Source organism: Portunus trituberculatus, chromosome 40 (assembly GCF_017591435.1).
Source record: "Portunus trituberculatus isolate SZX2019 chromosome 40, ASM1759143v1, whole genome shotgun sequence".
Taxonomy (NCBI): Eukaryota; Metazoa; Arthropoda; class Malacostraca; order Decapoda; family Portunidae; genus Portunus; species Portunus trituberculatus.
Window position 1 is genome coordinate 10,135,616 of NC_059294.1, and position 17,391 is coordinate 10,153,006.

Below are 17,391 nucleotides of genomic sequence, written 5' to 3' on the forward strand. Positions count from 1 at the left end.
ACACCTACGATTTTACGGTTCTACTTGTCTTATCACTTCTTCGAAAAAACTACTCATTAATTTACTATTCACACATGTACTACTCACTACCAACGATTCTACATAGACACTCCTTCATCACCCGTCATGCCAAGTGTCTGGAGATGCGATAGTGTCAGCGAGCAAGGATCAGAGGGATGCTGGAGCTAAGAGGAAGCTTGCCAGATCCACGCAGGCTTTTTCTCCCGGCATGAGGAATGGCAGGTAGAAGCTGATGTGCGTCGTGTGTCTGTCTTCCCCCATGCCTTTCTGTCTTGTCTGTTTGGCCAGCCTTCGTGCGTGTCTGTCCGCTGGGAAGACTGGAAAATAAAGTTATATTTTGTTTGATGGTCTGTGTGTGTGTGTGTGTGTGTGTGTGTGTGTGTGTGTGTGTGTGTGTGTGTGTGTGTGTGTGTGTGTGTGCTTCTCCAGTGTTGTTTTTCTCTTGTAATGTGTGTCCGGTGATGGTAGAATGATAGTAGTAGTAGTAGTAGTAGTAGTAGTAGTAGTAGTAGTAGTAGTAGTAGTAGTAGTAGTAGTAGTAGTAGTAGTAGTAGTAGTAGTAGTAGTAGTAGTAGTAGTAGTAGTAGTAGTAGTAGTAGTAGTAGTAGTAGTAGCAGTAGTAGTTAACTCCTCCACGCAATAACCTACTTACACAACCACCTCTCATTAGAAAAGCATATAACATTCCACCTCAACACTCGCTCCCTCGCCACAACACCTGCATTTCCCTCAGGCACCTCCGCACCACACACCGCGCCGCAACCCCGCTCTGAAGCATCCACCACCACCACCACCACCACCACCACCACCACAACAACAACAACAACAACAACAACAACAACAACAACAACCATCACAAACTCACAAAATTCCTCCTATAACTACTACTACAACAACAACAACTACTACTACTACTACTACTACTACTACTACTACTACTACTACTACTACTACTACTACTACTACTACTACTACTGCTACTGCTGCTACTACTATTACTACTACTGTGTCTGATGTGTGGCGTAGAGTGGCGTGGCGGTAGGTAGTTCATGTGTGAAGTGTAGCGTGACTGAGGGCAAAGTTTAGCTGATGTAGCAACTTTAGTACGTGGGTTGTGGCGGTGGTAGTGGCGGTGAGGAAGCGACCTGGGCGGGGCCTCCGTACCCAGCGCCAGGGAGGGAGGTGGTCGTGAACTCAGCGTCTCAGAATCCCGGCAAAAAGGAAGATAAGAGATCCAGTTAAATGAAAAATGTGTTGCGCCAATATTGATACACGTTTGGGGAAAAAAAAAAAAGAAGAATGTGTCTCCTCCTCTCTTCTCCTTTCCTACTCTGCATCCTTCTCCTTCTTCATCTCCTCTTTCTCATTCTTTTCTCCTTCCTCTTCCTCCTCCTCCTCCTCTTCCTCCTCCTTGCCTTGTGTGGACAGGTCAGAGGTTAAGGTCAATAAGAACTCAGGGATTTGTCTTAGTGTTGTGTTTGTACTTGAGAAAATAATTACCAGATGACGCAATGCATACACGATTCTTTTCCTCTTTATAGGCTCAACAAATACTGTGATTCTAATTCGACTGTTTTATTTGTGTATACTTCAGAAAACAAACCCTCGAAATAGCATGTAGGAGACAGGTAAATTATTCTTTTTCCCATTGGCATCCAAGAAATACCCAATTAACAAGAGAGAGAGGCAAGAAACCAGGTAACGAGAGAGGCTGGTGATGCCAAAAATGTACTGGTGGTGGTGATGGTGATGGCGGTGGTGGTAATGACTGTAGCGATAATGGGAAGTGCTTGTGGTAGGGTGGTGGTGATGGTGATGGTGGTGGAGTAGTTGTGTTAATGGTAATAGTGGTGGTGGTGGTAATTATGGTGGTGGTGGTGGTGGTGTTGATGGTGGTGACGTGAAATAAACTTGAGATTCTGTGGAAGAAAATGAGATAAAAGTAGTCGTGGTAAGAGAGAGAGAGAGAGAGAGAGAGAGAGAGAGAGAGAGAGAGAGAGAGAGAGAAACAGGGGGGCAGGGAGAAAGGGAAAGACAGGCAAGACAGGACAACCTCACTGGCCCACAGACACAGTTTGCTCGTGAGTAAACACACACACACACACACACACACACACACACACACACACACACACACACACACACACACACACACACACACACACACACACACACACACCTTTGTTCCCTGACGATTGTTTGCCTACCCTCCCCCATCTCCTCCTCTTCTTCCCTTTCCTCCTCCTCCTCCTCCTCCTCTCCTCTCCTCCCAGTTTCCTCCCTCCTTCCTGTCCCTGTCCTTTCTGCCACTCCTCCTTCTCTCCCTGTGCACTCCCTCCCTCGCTCCGTCCAACACACTCCCTCTTCCCGCCGCCTTCCACCAAACCGGCCTCAAGTCTCCAAGTATGGCCGATGACCCTCGTAAATTGTGTGTTATTTCAGTTCTCTCACTCATATTCTGATAGCCTCCTTGCCTCTCCCTCGCTGCTGCTGTTACTCTCTCTCTCTCTCTCTCTCTCTCTCTCTCTCTCTCTCTCTCTCTCTCTCTTGACAAGCTAATTTCCTCTCGTGTTTTACTTTTCGGTGGGTTTTTGTTTGGTTTGGCTGTGTTTATTGTTTTTTTTTATTTGTTATTTCCTTATTGATGTTTCTGGTTACTTCTGTCTCTATCAATGTGTCTGTGTGTGTCTTTGTGTCTCTGTGTTTCTTTGTGTATCTCTCTCTCTCTCTCTCTCTCTCTCTCTCTCTCTCTCTCTCTCTCTCTCTCTCTCTCTCTCTCTCTCTCTCTCTCTCTCTCTCTCTCTCTCTCTCTCTCTCTCTCTCTCTCTCTCTCTCTCTCTCTCTCTCTCTCTCTCTCTCTCTCTCTCTCTCTCTCTCTCAGTCTTGTCTTGCTTGTGTTTTTTTATCACTCAGATGATGCTTAGAGAGAGAGAGAGAGAGAGAGAGAGAGAGAGAGAGAGAGAGAGATAGCGTCAATGCAATCCAAACCTCAGGAGACAGAACAAAATCTTTCCCTGACAGGCACTGAAAACTGTTAAAAATTTTCTTAAGACTGACAAAGTGTTGAGGAAGAAAACAATAACATTTCAAGGTATCCATCTGTAGGCTTCCTCTTCTTCTTCTTCTTCTTCTTCTTCTTCTTCTTCTTCTTCTTCTTCTTCTTCTTCTTCTTCTTCTTCTTCTTTTCTTCTTCTTCTTCTTGTTGTTGTTGTTGTTGTTGTTGTTGTTGTTGTTGTTGTTGTTGTTGTTGTTGTTGTTGTTGTTGTTGTTGTTGTTCTTTTCTTCTTCTTTTCTTCTTCTTCTTCTTCTTCTTCTTCTTCTTCTTCTTCTTCTTCTTCTTCACAGACAGCCAGGGAGGATCTTGGGAAGCCGAGCGCTGCCTTTGTTGGTGGCGACTGTACTGATACATTTTGTTATTCCAGGTGTTGACTGAAGAAATAATGACACGCTTCTCTCTCTCTCTCTCTCTCTCTCTCTCTCTCTCTCTCTCTCTCTCTCTCTCTCTCTCTCTCTCGTTCTCGTTTTCTGCCTAAGTTTTTCTTTTCTCCTCTTTCTTTCTTATATTTTCTTTCTACTCTTAGTTGACTTTAGTTTTATCTGTTTTCTTTACAAACCCTTCATTTTCTTTTCTCTGATATTTTACTTACATACATTTAAACATTTTTTGGGGCATTATTTCATGTAATATAGTCTAAAAATACGTGAATAAGATTTAAGCAAGCGAGTAAAATTAAGTATCGTTTCTGTGTGTGTGTGTGTGTGTGTGTGTGTGTGTGTGTGTGTGTGTGTGTGTGTGTGTGTGTGTGTGTGTGTGTTGCAAGCACAATGTGGCGGCGCTCTGCTAATGCATGCAGATGGCTGGGGCTGGAGACACTATGATGTGGTTTTGATGGCGTGGCTGCGGCGGTCCACTGCGGCTAATGCGGTGTGGCAACGATTCTAATTGTGTTGAGGATGCGTTGACGATACAGAGTGTGGCCGAAGGAAACAATATATAAAGCTCTTTTATGATAATATGCGATGTGATGAGAGTATATTTGGTAAAGACAGACTTATATTACATACTAAATGATGGTGTGTCTTAGTTATATCCGCCTCCTGGTTCTGTGCGTGTCCAAATGTCCATCATAGCGCTGTGGGGAAGGCTGGCTTGGCTGAGGGTGGGTACTATCAAGGTCTTAGGTATCATTAAACAACGCCTTCCTTCAGGAGCTTAGTCTTGTGGTAAATTGCAGCGTTTATTCAGTAACTAGTGGTAATTGTTATAAATTGTAAGGGAAAGGATTGACTTGACTATTTAATTTTTTAGCACATTGCCTGAGGAGCGTCGTCGCGTGGAAAATTATACCGCTTATTCATAAATTCCTGGAGATTGTTATGAGATATTAGGGACGCGGGGGAATTTACTTGATAATCTTAGCTCATGAATGTTTCCTGGTTATATCACAAATAACTTAGTAAAGGTCAATAGTGATGGTGATATTCAGTCTTTCTTTACATTTTACATTCGTTTGTGTTGTTACAGTCACTTATTCAGGAACTCGTAGTGGTAATTGTTATAAATTGCCAAAGGATGGGAATCATTGACTTCACAAATTTATCTTATTTTTCCTGATTATATCGCAAACAGCTTGGTAAAGATCGAGAGAGAGATGCTAATATTGGTACTCTTCCCTTATTTTCTATTCGTTTGTCTTATACGAGTTCGGAAATTCGCTGTGAAGATTGTTATAAATTGTTAACCTTCAGTACCATGACACGTTTTCATATATATTCTGCTTACTATTTGGTGATCTTATACAGCTTCAGAAACTTATGTGGGGATTAAAATAGTGAAGACTTTAGCTATTATTCCTCTGACCTCCATAAACCATTCCTAATGTAAATAAAATCGTCTAATCACACTCAAAACTAAAGGTAGAAATGGGTCCCAGTACTGAAGGGGTTGATAGGAAAGGAGACAATTTACTTGATAACCTTATCTGTATACATCACAAACACCTCGATAAAGGTCAATAGGTCTACTAATATTTGTTCTTCCTTTACATTTTATATTCGTTTGTTACCGTAGTTAGATTTCCGAAGGTTTTCTGTGATTGGCGAGGCGGAGGTCAGATGGAACATAAAGATTCACGCTCCTTACTTACTTACACGTGCGACTCACCTGATGACTTGGCTTTTGAAGGTTCACAGAAGAGTTTGCCTTGATGAGCCTAAACAGCCTTGACTATTCTTTCGTCTCACCAACCACGTGAACTAAACTTTGTGAATTTAAGAAAATGTAAATATATAAATCCAACTTAAAATTACAAACAAGAGTAAGGTAATGAGTAAATTTCAGGCCTAACCCCTTTAGTACTATGACGCGTTTATATATTCATTCTGTTTAGTATTTGATGATTTTACACAGCTTCAGAAACTTATGTGGGTGATTAAAATAGTGAAGACTATGGGCATAAACCTTCTGACCTCCATAGACCCTTCCTAATCTCAATAGAATCGTCTAATTGTACACAAATCTCAAGGTAAAAATGTGTCCCAGTACTGAAAAGGTTAATAAAAGTAAATAAATCAATACAAAAATGTAAATATACTAAAGCAACTTGTAATTACGAAAAAAAAAGAGATAAATTAAGGAATAAAGTCAAAAGGTTAAACAGCAAAAATGCAAGAGCAGCCATGAGCAGGTGTATTTCTCAAACGTTCACTTAATTTGATACAAGTAACTTCCCATGTGTGTAAACTTGCCGAGTGTAAACCATGACAGCACATAATACCATTCCTGTGTGTGTGTGTGTGTGTGTGTGTGTGTGTGTGTGTGTAAGCTTCGAAATCACCTGGAAAGTTTGCCGCAATTAAGCAGTTTACCGAGCACACAGGACAGCAATGATAGCCTCAGTCTGCCTCACTGGGACACCATCTACCCTTACCCCATCCTCTGCCTGAGCCTCCCCGTGCCCCGCGCCTTGCCCTCCCACCTCTGCAAAAAAAAGATGAAAAGAACTGAATGTAGCTGCAGTGCGAGGGGAGTAACTGAATAAAGGAAGGAAGGAAAGGTGGAATGGAAACACAGAGACCCTGAGTAAGGTTCGAATGAATCTTATACGGAAGAATGACCAGGAATACAGAAGGAAGATGAAAGTTAATGAAGGAACGATCGGGAACAAGTAATTCAATGATTGACATGAAGGAAAGATGAGAGTTAAGAAAAGAGGGAAGAAATAAACAAAATAGATAATAGATAGAAAATTTGGAGAAAGCATAACGGAGGGGAGAGAAGGAAAGAAGAAAAATAAGAAAGGAAAGAAAGGAGGAGGAAATTAGAAAAAATGAAAGAAAACTAAAAAAAATACGAATAAAACTAAAAAAAGAATGACAAGTATAACGAACGGAAGAGGAGAACGGAAGGAAAGTAAAGAAGAAAGGAAGGATGGGAGAAAAGGGAGGAAGGGAGGAAGGAAGGAAGGATGGCGAGCACGAAGGGACTATTGTCTGTGGCGTGGAGTCGTGACGTGAGGCACTATTGTGGGCTGCTCCTCTGACAAGTGTTGCGGGGACGCCGAGGCACGATTGTCTCCGCCAGTACGTGTTGCCTTCCGCCATGATGAGCCGAGGCTGGTGTTGTTACTTTTGTGGCGGGGGAAGATGTGTCCTCCTGTGGTGCGAGATGTACGTAATGCCTGGATGCCTCATAGAACACATACACACACACACACACACACACACACACACACACACACACACACACACACACACACACACACACACACTGTATCTTCCTCCTCCTCCTCCTCCTCCTCCAATGAATACGTACTACCATTACTTTTATTACAACTACTACTACTACTACTGCTACTACTACTACTACTACTACTACTACTACTACTACTACTACTACTACTACTACTACTAATAATAATAATAATAATAATAATGCTGCTGCTGCTGATGCTTCTGTTGCTGCTGCTGCTATTACTACTACTACTACTACTACTACTACTACTACTAATAATAATAATAATAATAATAATAATAATAATAATAATAATAATAATAATAATAATAATACTGGTGCTGCTGCTGCTGATGCTTCTGTTGCTGCTGCTGCTATTACTACTACTACTACTACTACTACTACTACTACTACTACTACTACTACTACTACTACCACTACTACTACTACTACTACTACTACTACTACTACTACTACTACTACTACTACTACTACTACTACTGCTACTACTTTCTCCTATGTCATTTCAAGAAAGAACAATATACTGATGTAAATTCAACGGTATACCTCCTAGTGAATGGTGTAGATGTGGTGTTGTCTTGCCACCACTAAGTTAAGAATGCACCGTCATTATCTTCCTCTTTCTTCCATCATTATCTTCCTTTTTCTTTCCATCCGTGTACAATTTCCAGGCGACAATGCATCGACATCTTGAATCGAGACACTTTATTTTTCTTTTCCTTTATATCTTCGTCCAACTAAACTGATTCCGTTGTCATTGTTCTGAGGCACCCAGCGATACGTCCCTCGTCCCCGTTTCGCATCCCTCGCTGGTGATAAATAATGATAAGCACGGGATTCCAGCCGGTAACAGCGCCACACTACACCACACCAAGCCTTTGATCTCCTCGGGGTGTCGTTTGACTTTTGTTTATTTAGTATATGTTCCCGTTGTTATCTCCCAAGTAACAGTACCTGGTCTATTATTTTTGGGATGCATTATATCTTTTCTTTTTTTCTTTTTTTTTTTTCTTACTGTGAGATGTTCCGTTGTATATTCCGTTGATGTCTCCAGGGAAAGGGTCAAGGGTTCGTATCCCGGGACCTGCAGCCGGGCGGGGTTTTCTATTTTTCAGTTGAGTTGCTTGCCTGCGGTGGAATATTAGTTTATTGAGTGTCAGAGCGATTTACCGTGCGAGTGTGTGTTGGTTGGGTGGACGGCCGCCCCAGTGCCCTGTCTCTGAGTAGCGGGTCTGCGCTTGCACCCTCTCTTCCTCCTCCTCCTCCTCCTCCTCCTCATGTAAGTCCTCCACCCCCGCTCGAGGTTACTTTGGCTACAATAATAATAATAATAATAATAATAATAATAATAATAATAATAATAATGATAATAATAATTTTTACTATTATTACAATGATAGCAATAATAATAACAACAACAACAACAATAATAAAGATAATAATAATAATAATAATAATAATAATAATAATAATAATAATAATAATAATGGGTGTGGTGGACTTGTGATGGTGGTGGTGGTGGTGGCGGTAGTAATGGTAGTAGTAGTAGTAGCAGCAGCAAAAATAGTAGTATGAATAAGAATGAAACAATATCCAACAAATGAAAAGAAAAAACAAGAATAACATCAGCCAAAGGAAAAGAAACCGAAGAAATTCAAAAAAGAAAAGAAAATGATGAATGAGAACAAAATTGAAAAAAAACCTAAAAAAGGGCAAATTCACTGAAATCCCAACAATAACAATAAACAAGAATACCAATGATAAAAATAACAACACTAACAATATAAAAAAAAACTTCAGCCTACACAAAGCTTTCCTCTCATTTATTTCCTTGATGAATAAAAAGGACCCAATAATCATATCATATTTATTGAGCCAAACCACACAAAAACATACCAAAGCTCACTTCAGAACAAGGCGGAGGAGTGGCCCGCCTGCACCCACGCCTCCATGCCTCCACGCCCCCTGAGCCGCTGAGCCAATGTACCTGAACCGCTACAGACACACACGTGCAGGGGACATAAAAATAACTTGTCGTTCTTATCAGTAGCGTCCCATTGTCGCCGCAGGAAGGCATAGAGGAGGAGGGCGAGGAGGAAGAAGAAGAAGAGGAGGAGGAGGAGGAGGAGGAGGAGGAGGAGGAGGGTAAAGATTCGTAGATTTTATTCTTCAATTTTTTCCTGAGACAGTTATGAGGAATAAGAATTGTCTTCCTTTCTATTTATTCATTATTTTCAAGAGAACAGAGAAAATATTTGAATTTAAGGAAGAAAGTGTCATTCAACCTTCTTTTCTATGGTAGCAAGAACACACACACACACACACACACACACGCACACACACACACACACACACACACACACACACACACACACACACACACACACACACACACACACACACACACACACACACACACACACACACACACACACACACCACTAACACAATCTTCTGGTGTAGTGAGTCCTTCTTCTCACCATCACCACCACAGTTTGTTTGTTTCTCTCACCCTGAAAGCCACCAGACCAGGATTCTCTTCCCTCCCTCTCTATCCTCTTCCTCTCACCTCTCTTCCTCACACGGCAAAGGGTCGAAACCAAACACTCGGCTAAACTCATTGAAATAGTTACGAATCGTTCTCTCTCTCTGACTGTTTCTTTTTTTTTTTTCTTAGGTTACATGGTCTCTCTCTCTCTCTCTCTCTCTCTCTCTCTCTCTCTCTCTCTCTCTCTCTCTCTCCCTCTGTTTCGTTTGTTCTTGAATTTCATGGTGGCTGTTTCATTCATTCATTCATTCATTCATTCATTCATTCATTCATTCATTCTCTCTCTCTCTCTCTCTCTCTCTCTCTCTCTCTCTCTCTCTCTCTCTCTCTCTCTCTCTCTCTCTCTCTCTCTCTCTCTCTCTCTCTCTCTCTCTCTCTCTCTCTCTCTCTCTTCTTTATACAATCAACGAACTATATTCCATCCAGCTCTATACTAAGAAACCAACTTCCTCCGTCTTCCCTACCCCTGTCTCTCTTTCTCTCATTCTGACCAAGGAAGATGAAGCATGCAGGTGATTTATGAGATTTCCGCCGGCAGGTCAAGGTGTGGTAAAAGCGCCTTGGTGTGCTGAGTGTCATTGTCTTGTTGTAGCGGATTAGGGGCAGGTGTGAGGGCTGGGTCATTAGGTTAAGTGTTGTTAGGTTGTGTTATGCACGGTGCGGCTGCAAAGTCAGGTTAACAGTGGTGTTTGTGAGTGATGTGGAGCATAAGGGCATAAGAAAGGAAGGGATGCTACAGTAAGTTATGCAGTATCTATGGTTATGTGTTGCATTAGTGTGATTGTGAAGTGAATGACTGTCGTGTGTTGCTTCCATTTTCTTAATTTTTTTTTTTTTTATTTATGTGAAAGGTTTCGAGCAATGGCAACAAAAGTGGTAAAAGAGAATAGTAAGAACAAGGCAAAGAGTTCCATTGAAGACACCAGTTTTTATTATTTTTTTAAGAGAGAACAATCTGAAAATTAAGTCTGAGATTTCATGAAGTGTGTGATGTATGTTCATTAGTGAGTTTAGTGGTTGGTTAATTTTTGTATCATATATTTACAGCACCCTTATAGGAAGGAATCAGACACACATGAAAAATCTAGATATTAACTAGCCCTTATCTACGTACGTCTATTTTCTTTCGATGGAATAGAATAATGAATGATATGAAAGTGACAAATGGAAAAAAATATGAAAACCTCCTAATCCTCATTTATTTACCTGAATATTGCTAAGAAAAATATGAACTATTAGAAATTTTGCTAGACGTTATGGAAAAAAGAGGCAGTGTTCAACTCCAAAAAGACCCGCGATAAGACAAAGAGGAACATGAGAGACGTGCGGAGGTAAAAGAGGAGAGAGGGAGAGGATATTGTGATAACGGAGAGAAGCAGAGACCAGGCCGAATGAAAGTCATCTCGTGACTCTTGAGTGAGGGTCACGGTGCAGGAAGGAAGGAGAGCGGGGGGGCTGGTGCCTTCCTTATAAGTGTGTGATGAGAGAGAGAGAGAGAGAGAGAGAGAGAGAGAGAGAGAGAGAGAGAGAGAGAGAGAGAGAGAGAGAGAGTTGCTGAGGTATAAAAAATGTCTCCAGCTTTGTTTTCAAACTCTCCTTTTATCATCCGCTCATTTTTTCTACTCCAGGAACGACTCTCTGCACCAGTGGGTGAAGGAGCTGCGGATACTGTGCGAGGCGGAGTGCATGAACACCCTACAGTCCAAGTCCCTGCCCGGCGACTCTGCCCCACCTCCTGCCACGGCTCGCCACGCCGTCAGGGCCATCCAGCGCCGCGCCCACGAAGTCTCCACCGAGTTCGCCAGACTGTGCCAGTGAGTCACCTCTGTGTGTCGGTGTGTTGGTGTGACAGTGTACTGCTGTGCTGGTGTCACTGTTTGCTTGTGTGTTGGTGTGATAGTAATCTAGTGTGTTGGTGTGACAGTGCAGTGCTGTGCTGGTGTGTTTGTTGTGTGACTGTTTGCTTGTGTATTGGTGTGATGGTCATCTGGTGTGTTAGTGTGACAGTGCAGTGCTGTGTTGGTGTGACAGAGTGGTGTTTGTAAGGAACGCTCCCTCCTTCTGCTGACAGGCGCCTGGAGTGGCTGGAGCTGACGCAGGTGCCGCCGCTGGCTGAGTCTCTGGTGGAGCACATCAACACCTTCCTGAGGGACTACACCACCCAGTGGGCGGCCGCTGACCCCGACCTGCAGCCCCAGGTGAGTGGTGGTGGTGGTAGGCTGGATGATCTGTTATTATTGTGGTGGTGGTGCCCGTGGTGGTTTGTCGGCGGCGGTAGCAGCAGCAGCAGCAGCAGGGTAATCACAACAAACCGTCCTTCTCTCCGGCAGTCATCGCTGAGTCGCCAGAGTAAAGTGATCCGGCAAATCTGTCAGCGACTGATGGAGGTTTGTAACAACGACAATGACGACCTGGACCGCGACACGACCCGTCAGGTGGTGCAGGTGGTAACGGCGCTGGGCCACGCCTTCACCAAGCTGGTCGACCTCATGCTGAGCCGCGAGATAAGGGTAAGGAAGTTGCTGAGTTGGGAAATGAGGTGTCATGTGATGAGAAATGGATCGAAACGTGTTGATGTGACTGCTTAAATAGACCCAAGAACTCGCACACTAATCATAATATAACTAACTATTCAGTTAAATATTAGGTTTACATAATATATTAGATAGTTTCTGCGAGCTTCTATTTCTTCCATTTGTCATTTGGGTGCAATTCCGGTCAGTCCAGTGAGGCGCCTCAATAAGAGCGTCATGTCTCCCGCAGGAGATGGTGCGGGTGCTGGAGGAGCCGGGCAGCAGGGCGGGGGTGCGCCTTGTGGTGTCTCACTTGACTGCTCTCGGAGTGGAGGGCGGACACATCTGTCGCCTCATTGCGAGTCTCGGTGGCGTGCGGGGCCTGCTGGACGTGTGTCTGGAGCCGCGGCTGCGCCAGTGTCGTAGTGACGCTTTGAGAGCCTTGGCAACCGTGTGCTGCGTGGTGGAGGGAATCGTCGAGCTGGACAAGGTAATACTGCACCGCTTACTCCATAACACTTAACTTGTGGACGCTAATCCTTGTTTCCCTTTCAACCATTGGGAGGAACGCAACACACTTGCGATACTTTATTTGTGAAATGGAACTTGTATTGTACATTAAGGTAAGTAATACTAAGAAAAATGTATGTCAATAAGAAACTGGAGAACTCTTTGGTTCTTCAGGCGGGCGGCGTAGAGGTGGTGGCTGAAGTGCTGTGTGACATCGAATGCCTTGAGGAGGAAAGGAGTGAGGCCGCTGGGGTGCTGGCGCAGATCACGTCACCATGGGTGGAGAACAACCACCGCCTGGCTGCCCTCCACACCCATCTGGACCACATCGTCGCCGCCCTCACCGGTGCGTGGCGCTCACGTTTACTGTGTGACTTTTAAAATGTTCTACAATTACATCCACGAGTTTCTTGTTTGACAAAACGGGACTCCATACACGTATTAATCTATTCAGCATGACAAATATTCCTTTCAGACTTAGCCAGGCACACTCTCACACCGGAGATCTTCCTGCTGGCATCTGCGGCGCTGGCCAACCTGACTTTCCTAGATGATGGCTGCGTGGAAGCCATGAGGGCAGCAGGCACCGCGTCTGTTCTCCTCCGGGCCGCCCACGACAACCCCAACATCTCTATCTTCACCAAGGACCAGGTCAGTTCACCATCGAACTCACGACTCCACACTCTTACAGACCCTCGCGAAAGCCAGCAAGACTTTCCCTCCCAATGGCACCAATCGCGATCTGTGTAGTTTTCATTGTTCACCAGTTGGTTTAATTCACAAGTTGGTCCTGCCTATCGCGCCGAACTATCGCTCTTGTGGAAGCCCTATTAAAAGATATATATATATATATATATATATATATATATATATATATATATATATATATATATATATATATATATATATATATATATATATATATATATATATATATATATATATATATATATATATATATATATATATACTGATATTCATGCCTACATACCTCATAATATAAACGTTTGGTTATTTATCTATGTGTCTGATTGAAAATGATATAAAAATATGCAAATATATGTTCCTAATGGTGCAAAGTATGGATGTACCAGTGTCCAGTCTAATAGTACATATATACCTTATCACAAAATTGTCAGAGTTTCTGCATAGGATAATGCTCCACTCAAAAAGCGTAGAGCAAATATCACTGAGTAGCATTTATAAAAAAAACAATTTTCGGAGTCTGTGCCGAAATAACCTGGCCAACATTACCGAAACCGAATTTTCCTAACTGAATCACAACAAGCGAACTTGGTATGCCTTTTGATCTCAGAAAGTTTCTCAGAGTTGGCACTGTCCATTTTCTAAGTTCATCCTCACTAATATTCATAGTGTTATTCATAGTGAAGTCGTTGTGTAGCGAGTGTGGCGATGGCTCTTAACACGCTAGATTTGTTAACGTTTCCATAGAACAATCTCGGTGCATGTTAGACAATATCCTCTATACTGTTAATTTCCTAAGACTATTGATTGTTGTGATTTTCTTTATGAATATAATTCATGTTAATTTTTATGGAAAGAAAAAGGCATTAAAACTACGCTTTACCTATTAATGATCTTTTCTATTTTTTGTCCCAGAAATAGAGATGATAAAGAAGAGCGCTCTACATATATATAAATATTTCCACTTTTTTAGCTTATATGCCACGAGTACATTTTTAGAAAGATTATAACTATTTTATTAAACCATTTAATATTTACAAAACGTGCAGAAAAGTACGTTCCAGTTGACCAACTTGCTGTGAAGTAATTAATCCATCTGGCGGTTGAAGGTACCTATATAGCAGATCGCGATGGGTCCCATTTGGAATATTTCAAGGTCATGCGCGATAAAGCTCTGATTTTTTTCCCGCTTTCCTTCGCCATTTAGATCGCGACGGTGTTGGCCAACCTGGCGGGCTCAAGGGAGGCAGCAGAAGAGGTGGTGGAGAGTGGGGGAGTGGCGGTGCTGCTGGGGCTCCTCAACACCGGCCCCGCCCCAACCCACCGCCTGCCAGAGGTGGCCACGGCAGAGCGAGTCCAGCAGAAGTCGGCCATCGCCCTCTCTAGGTAAGGAACCAGTCGGGATGATTATGGCAGAAATCTTGAAAAATACAGTACACACACACACACACACACACACACACACACACACACACACACAAGGTGTGTGCCTGGTCTCAGGCCTATCCGAAGATCGGAAATAATGAGCTCTGAGCTCATTCCGTAGGGTAACGTCTGGCTGTCTCGTCAGAGACTGCAGCAGATCAAACAGTGAATTACAGTGAATTACACACACACACACACACATCAGTCTCATGTGTTCCTTCTGCAGGCTGTGTCGCGAGGCGTCGGTGGCACGCCAGGTGGCCGAGCAGGGCGGCGCCAAGCGGCTGGTGCGCCTCTGCAAGGACGAGAGCGAGAGGAACCACAGCGACGCCGTCCTCGTCGCTTGCCTGGTGAGTTCCTGGCGTGTGATGGCGTTAGGACGCCGTGGTCCTGAGGACTGGCCCTGACCGCTACACACCCTGAGTCTTACTTGTCATAAATACGGTTTTAACTGTCCGCTGATGGCGCCTTACAACGCGAGGGCGTCCCTTGTGGTGGATGCTAAATTGTGTACTTAATGTTTACCACATGTACTTCACTTCAACATTCATGTGAATCTGTTTTAGGATAACCTAACAGTGTTGTGTGTCTCCTGCAGGCGGCGCTGCGTAAGATGTCATCCTCGCTGGGATCTGATGGGCTGCGTGGCGTAGACGCGGCGGAGCTGGTGGAGCCGCGGCTGCTGGACTCCTTTCTTATCTACTCTTCACGGCAGGAGAGCTTCGTATGACCCACGCAGGAGTCGAGAAGGAGTTAGTTTTAGGATTGAAATTGTATAGTATTGCTCTTCTGTATTATTACTTTAGCCCAAGGATTTGTGTTACGAAGTTACAAGTAGGGAAGTCAACAAATGAGGTCGTTATTGTTGCATGATGTCAGTGACGACCGGTTCCTTATTATACGGTGCGTCGACCCAGCTCAAGAGGCAGACACGTGACAGTAGTCGTGATGCCGCCTTTCGTATATCACACGCCAAGTTGTAGCGAGTGTGGTGTGTCTCAGAGTCACGGTGGAGCTAAAAGTGCTGCGGAATATACTACAATAAGCAGCTATAATATCCTGTAGTGCTTTGCGGGTGCTCAAGTTCACCACTGCAGGAGTTTCAGGCCTGTTCAGAGGACAAGTGTTGTGCGTGTTGGTTCGAGCCGCTCAAGGAAGAGAGAAAGTGCCGGGCAGGAGTGTACGCGTCGAGACAAACGTGGATTTCAACTGCACGAGGAATATGGCGAGAGGAGTGACCTGTTTCACCGCCACGCCCGAGCAGCCTCGCAGCGTGCGTTCATAATCATAATATACTGTACATAACATATATCAGGCGAGGTAAGTTTACTGATAAAAAGTGGCAGATGAAATAATACTATACCTATGTTAACGGCGTGTGATTTTACTTTGTTGTTCCGAAGTGTTTGAAAACGTGTTCGTGTGCCAGCAGGTGATGTTTGTAAGCGTTGATTAGTGTGTTCACCTGTCCTTACCTGTCAAGACTCCTGTAGGCGGACCCTCACCTAGTCAGACCCCAGAACCAAATATAGTTGTAGAGGTGTATTTCTGTACAGCAATATATTTTTTTGAATAAAACTTACTCATTTTTCCTGATTTTTCTTTCTCTTCCACACGATCCCTTTGTTGTTTGTATATTCTGTTTTAGGATAAGTCTGGTAAGTGTGTAGTGATGTATTCACTTTTATTAGTGGAAGTATTGGAGAATCAGACACGCTATCAATCCATCTTTACATCTCCTTAATTTTCAGCGTTTTTTTTGTTTACCACAACGCAGACTTGTATCCTAGCTGAGACGTTAGTGGTGGTAAGTCTTTCTAGCACTTGTCTTTTACCTCCATATTCCTGGGCAAAGATATATTGTAAAAAGAGATGTGCAGTGGAATAAATAGAAGATAAAATGGTACTTATTGTATCTTAAGTACCTGTTAACCTCCACACCATCTTACTACTCACTCTTCATTACGCAAAGGTAAACAATAAAAAGTATAAACGGATGATAAAGTGGTACTGATTGTATTGTCAGTGCCTTTCAACCTCCATATGATCTTACCACATTATCTCACTACAAACTCCTCGCTCGGGAAAGACGTAGTGTAAAAGGAAATGTGTGTAGTGAAATAAACAAGCAAGTGACGAGGTGTTGCGTGCGCCGGGTTGGCAGTCCCGTTGGCAAGGCAGGCACGCCACTCGACGTGACGCGATGAGTGTGTGCTGGAGGTGATAGCCCTTGTGCTTTCTTGACAGTGCTTTTCTCGCGAGCCCTAACAAGTTGTGAGGCCCCTGAGGTATCGCGGAGAAGCCTCAGGAATCACAGAGTCTTGTGGACTTGTGGCATTGTTAGTTGTGGTGGGCAGGATGTGTGGGAACCAAGGAAGTGATCTACCCGCCGCAGCCATTTCCTCTACGGGTGCTGAGAAGACATGTGTCACGGAAACGACTTCAAAGTAAGTATTTTATTTGTGACTGTAGCAAATTTTTTGGATGCAGTATTATGATTGTGGATAAGTACAGTGATAATACTTTAGGAGAAGCTTTGAGGCAGTAAGATAAGATATAGGAAGGATATGACTCAGATATTCAGGTTAAGATTCAAAACTCCCACCAAAAACTAATTCTGGTCCTAGTTATACCTCTCATTTAATAGCTAGTTCAGTATTTGAATCATCGTATTGACAGAGCCATGATCTTCTTTTGTTTTCACTTCAGATGTGATATGGTCCCAAATTTAACTGTGTATTAAGAGTAGGGATGCGCTGCTGGTATCTTCCCCTCCTTTTCCTCCCTTTGCTCTCCCGCCCCTCCACAACCTCCCACGACACCCCCCTTACCCTCCACGTCTCGGTCCTTCCACCCGTCCCTCCACAACCTCCCACGACACCCCCCTTACCCTCCACATCTCGGCCCTTCCACCC

The 17,391-nt window shown here is 43.5% G+C and overlaps 2 protein-coding genes across 3 annotated transcripts in view; both read left to right on the plus strand.

Annotated features, from left to right (window-relative positions):
• Positions 1–16,067, plus strand: part of LOC123516017 (protein inscuteable homolog) — a 185,211-nt gene extending 169,144 nt beyond the window's left edge. For both annotated transcript variants that reach the window (XM_045275017.1, XM_045275016.1), the window contains 9 exons: positions 10,952–11,137; positions 11,395–11,521; positions 11,654–11,833; positions 12,087–12,326; positions 12,521–12,692; positions 12,822–12,997; positions 14,259–14,437; positions 14,703–14,826; positions 15,075–16,067. In XM_045275017.1, coding sequence (XP_045130952.1) covers positions 10,952–11,137; positions 11,395–11,521; positions 11,654–11,833; positions 12,087–12,326; positions 12,521–12,692; positions 12,822–12,997; positions 14,259–14,437; positions 14,703–14,826; positions 15,075–15,206 — 1,516 coding nt within the window. In that variant the 3' untranslated portion in view covers positions 15,207–16,067. The remainder of the gene's footprint in view (positions 1–10,951; positions 11,138–11,394; positions 11,522–11,653; positions 11,834–12,086; positions 12,327–12,520; positions 12,693–12,821; positions 12,998–14,258; positions 14,438–14,702; positions 14,827–15,074) is intronic.
• Positions 16,068–16,683: 616 nt separating this feature from the next.
• The window catches only part of LOC123516021, a 44,155-nt gene continuing 43,447 nt past the window's right edge, over positions 16,684–17,391 (plus strand). The window contains exon 1 of the mRNA XM_045275020.1: positions 16,684–16,923. Within this exon, the coding sequence (XP_045130955.1) occupies positions 16,835–16,923 (89 nt within the window). The 5' untranslated portion in view covers positions 16,684–16,834. The remainder of the gene's footprint in view (positions 16,924–17,391) is intronic.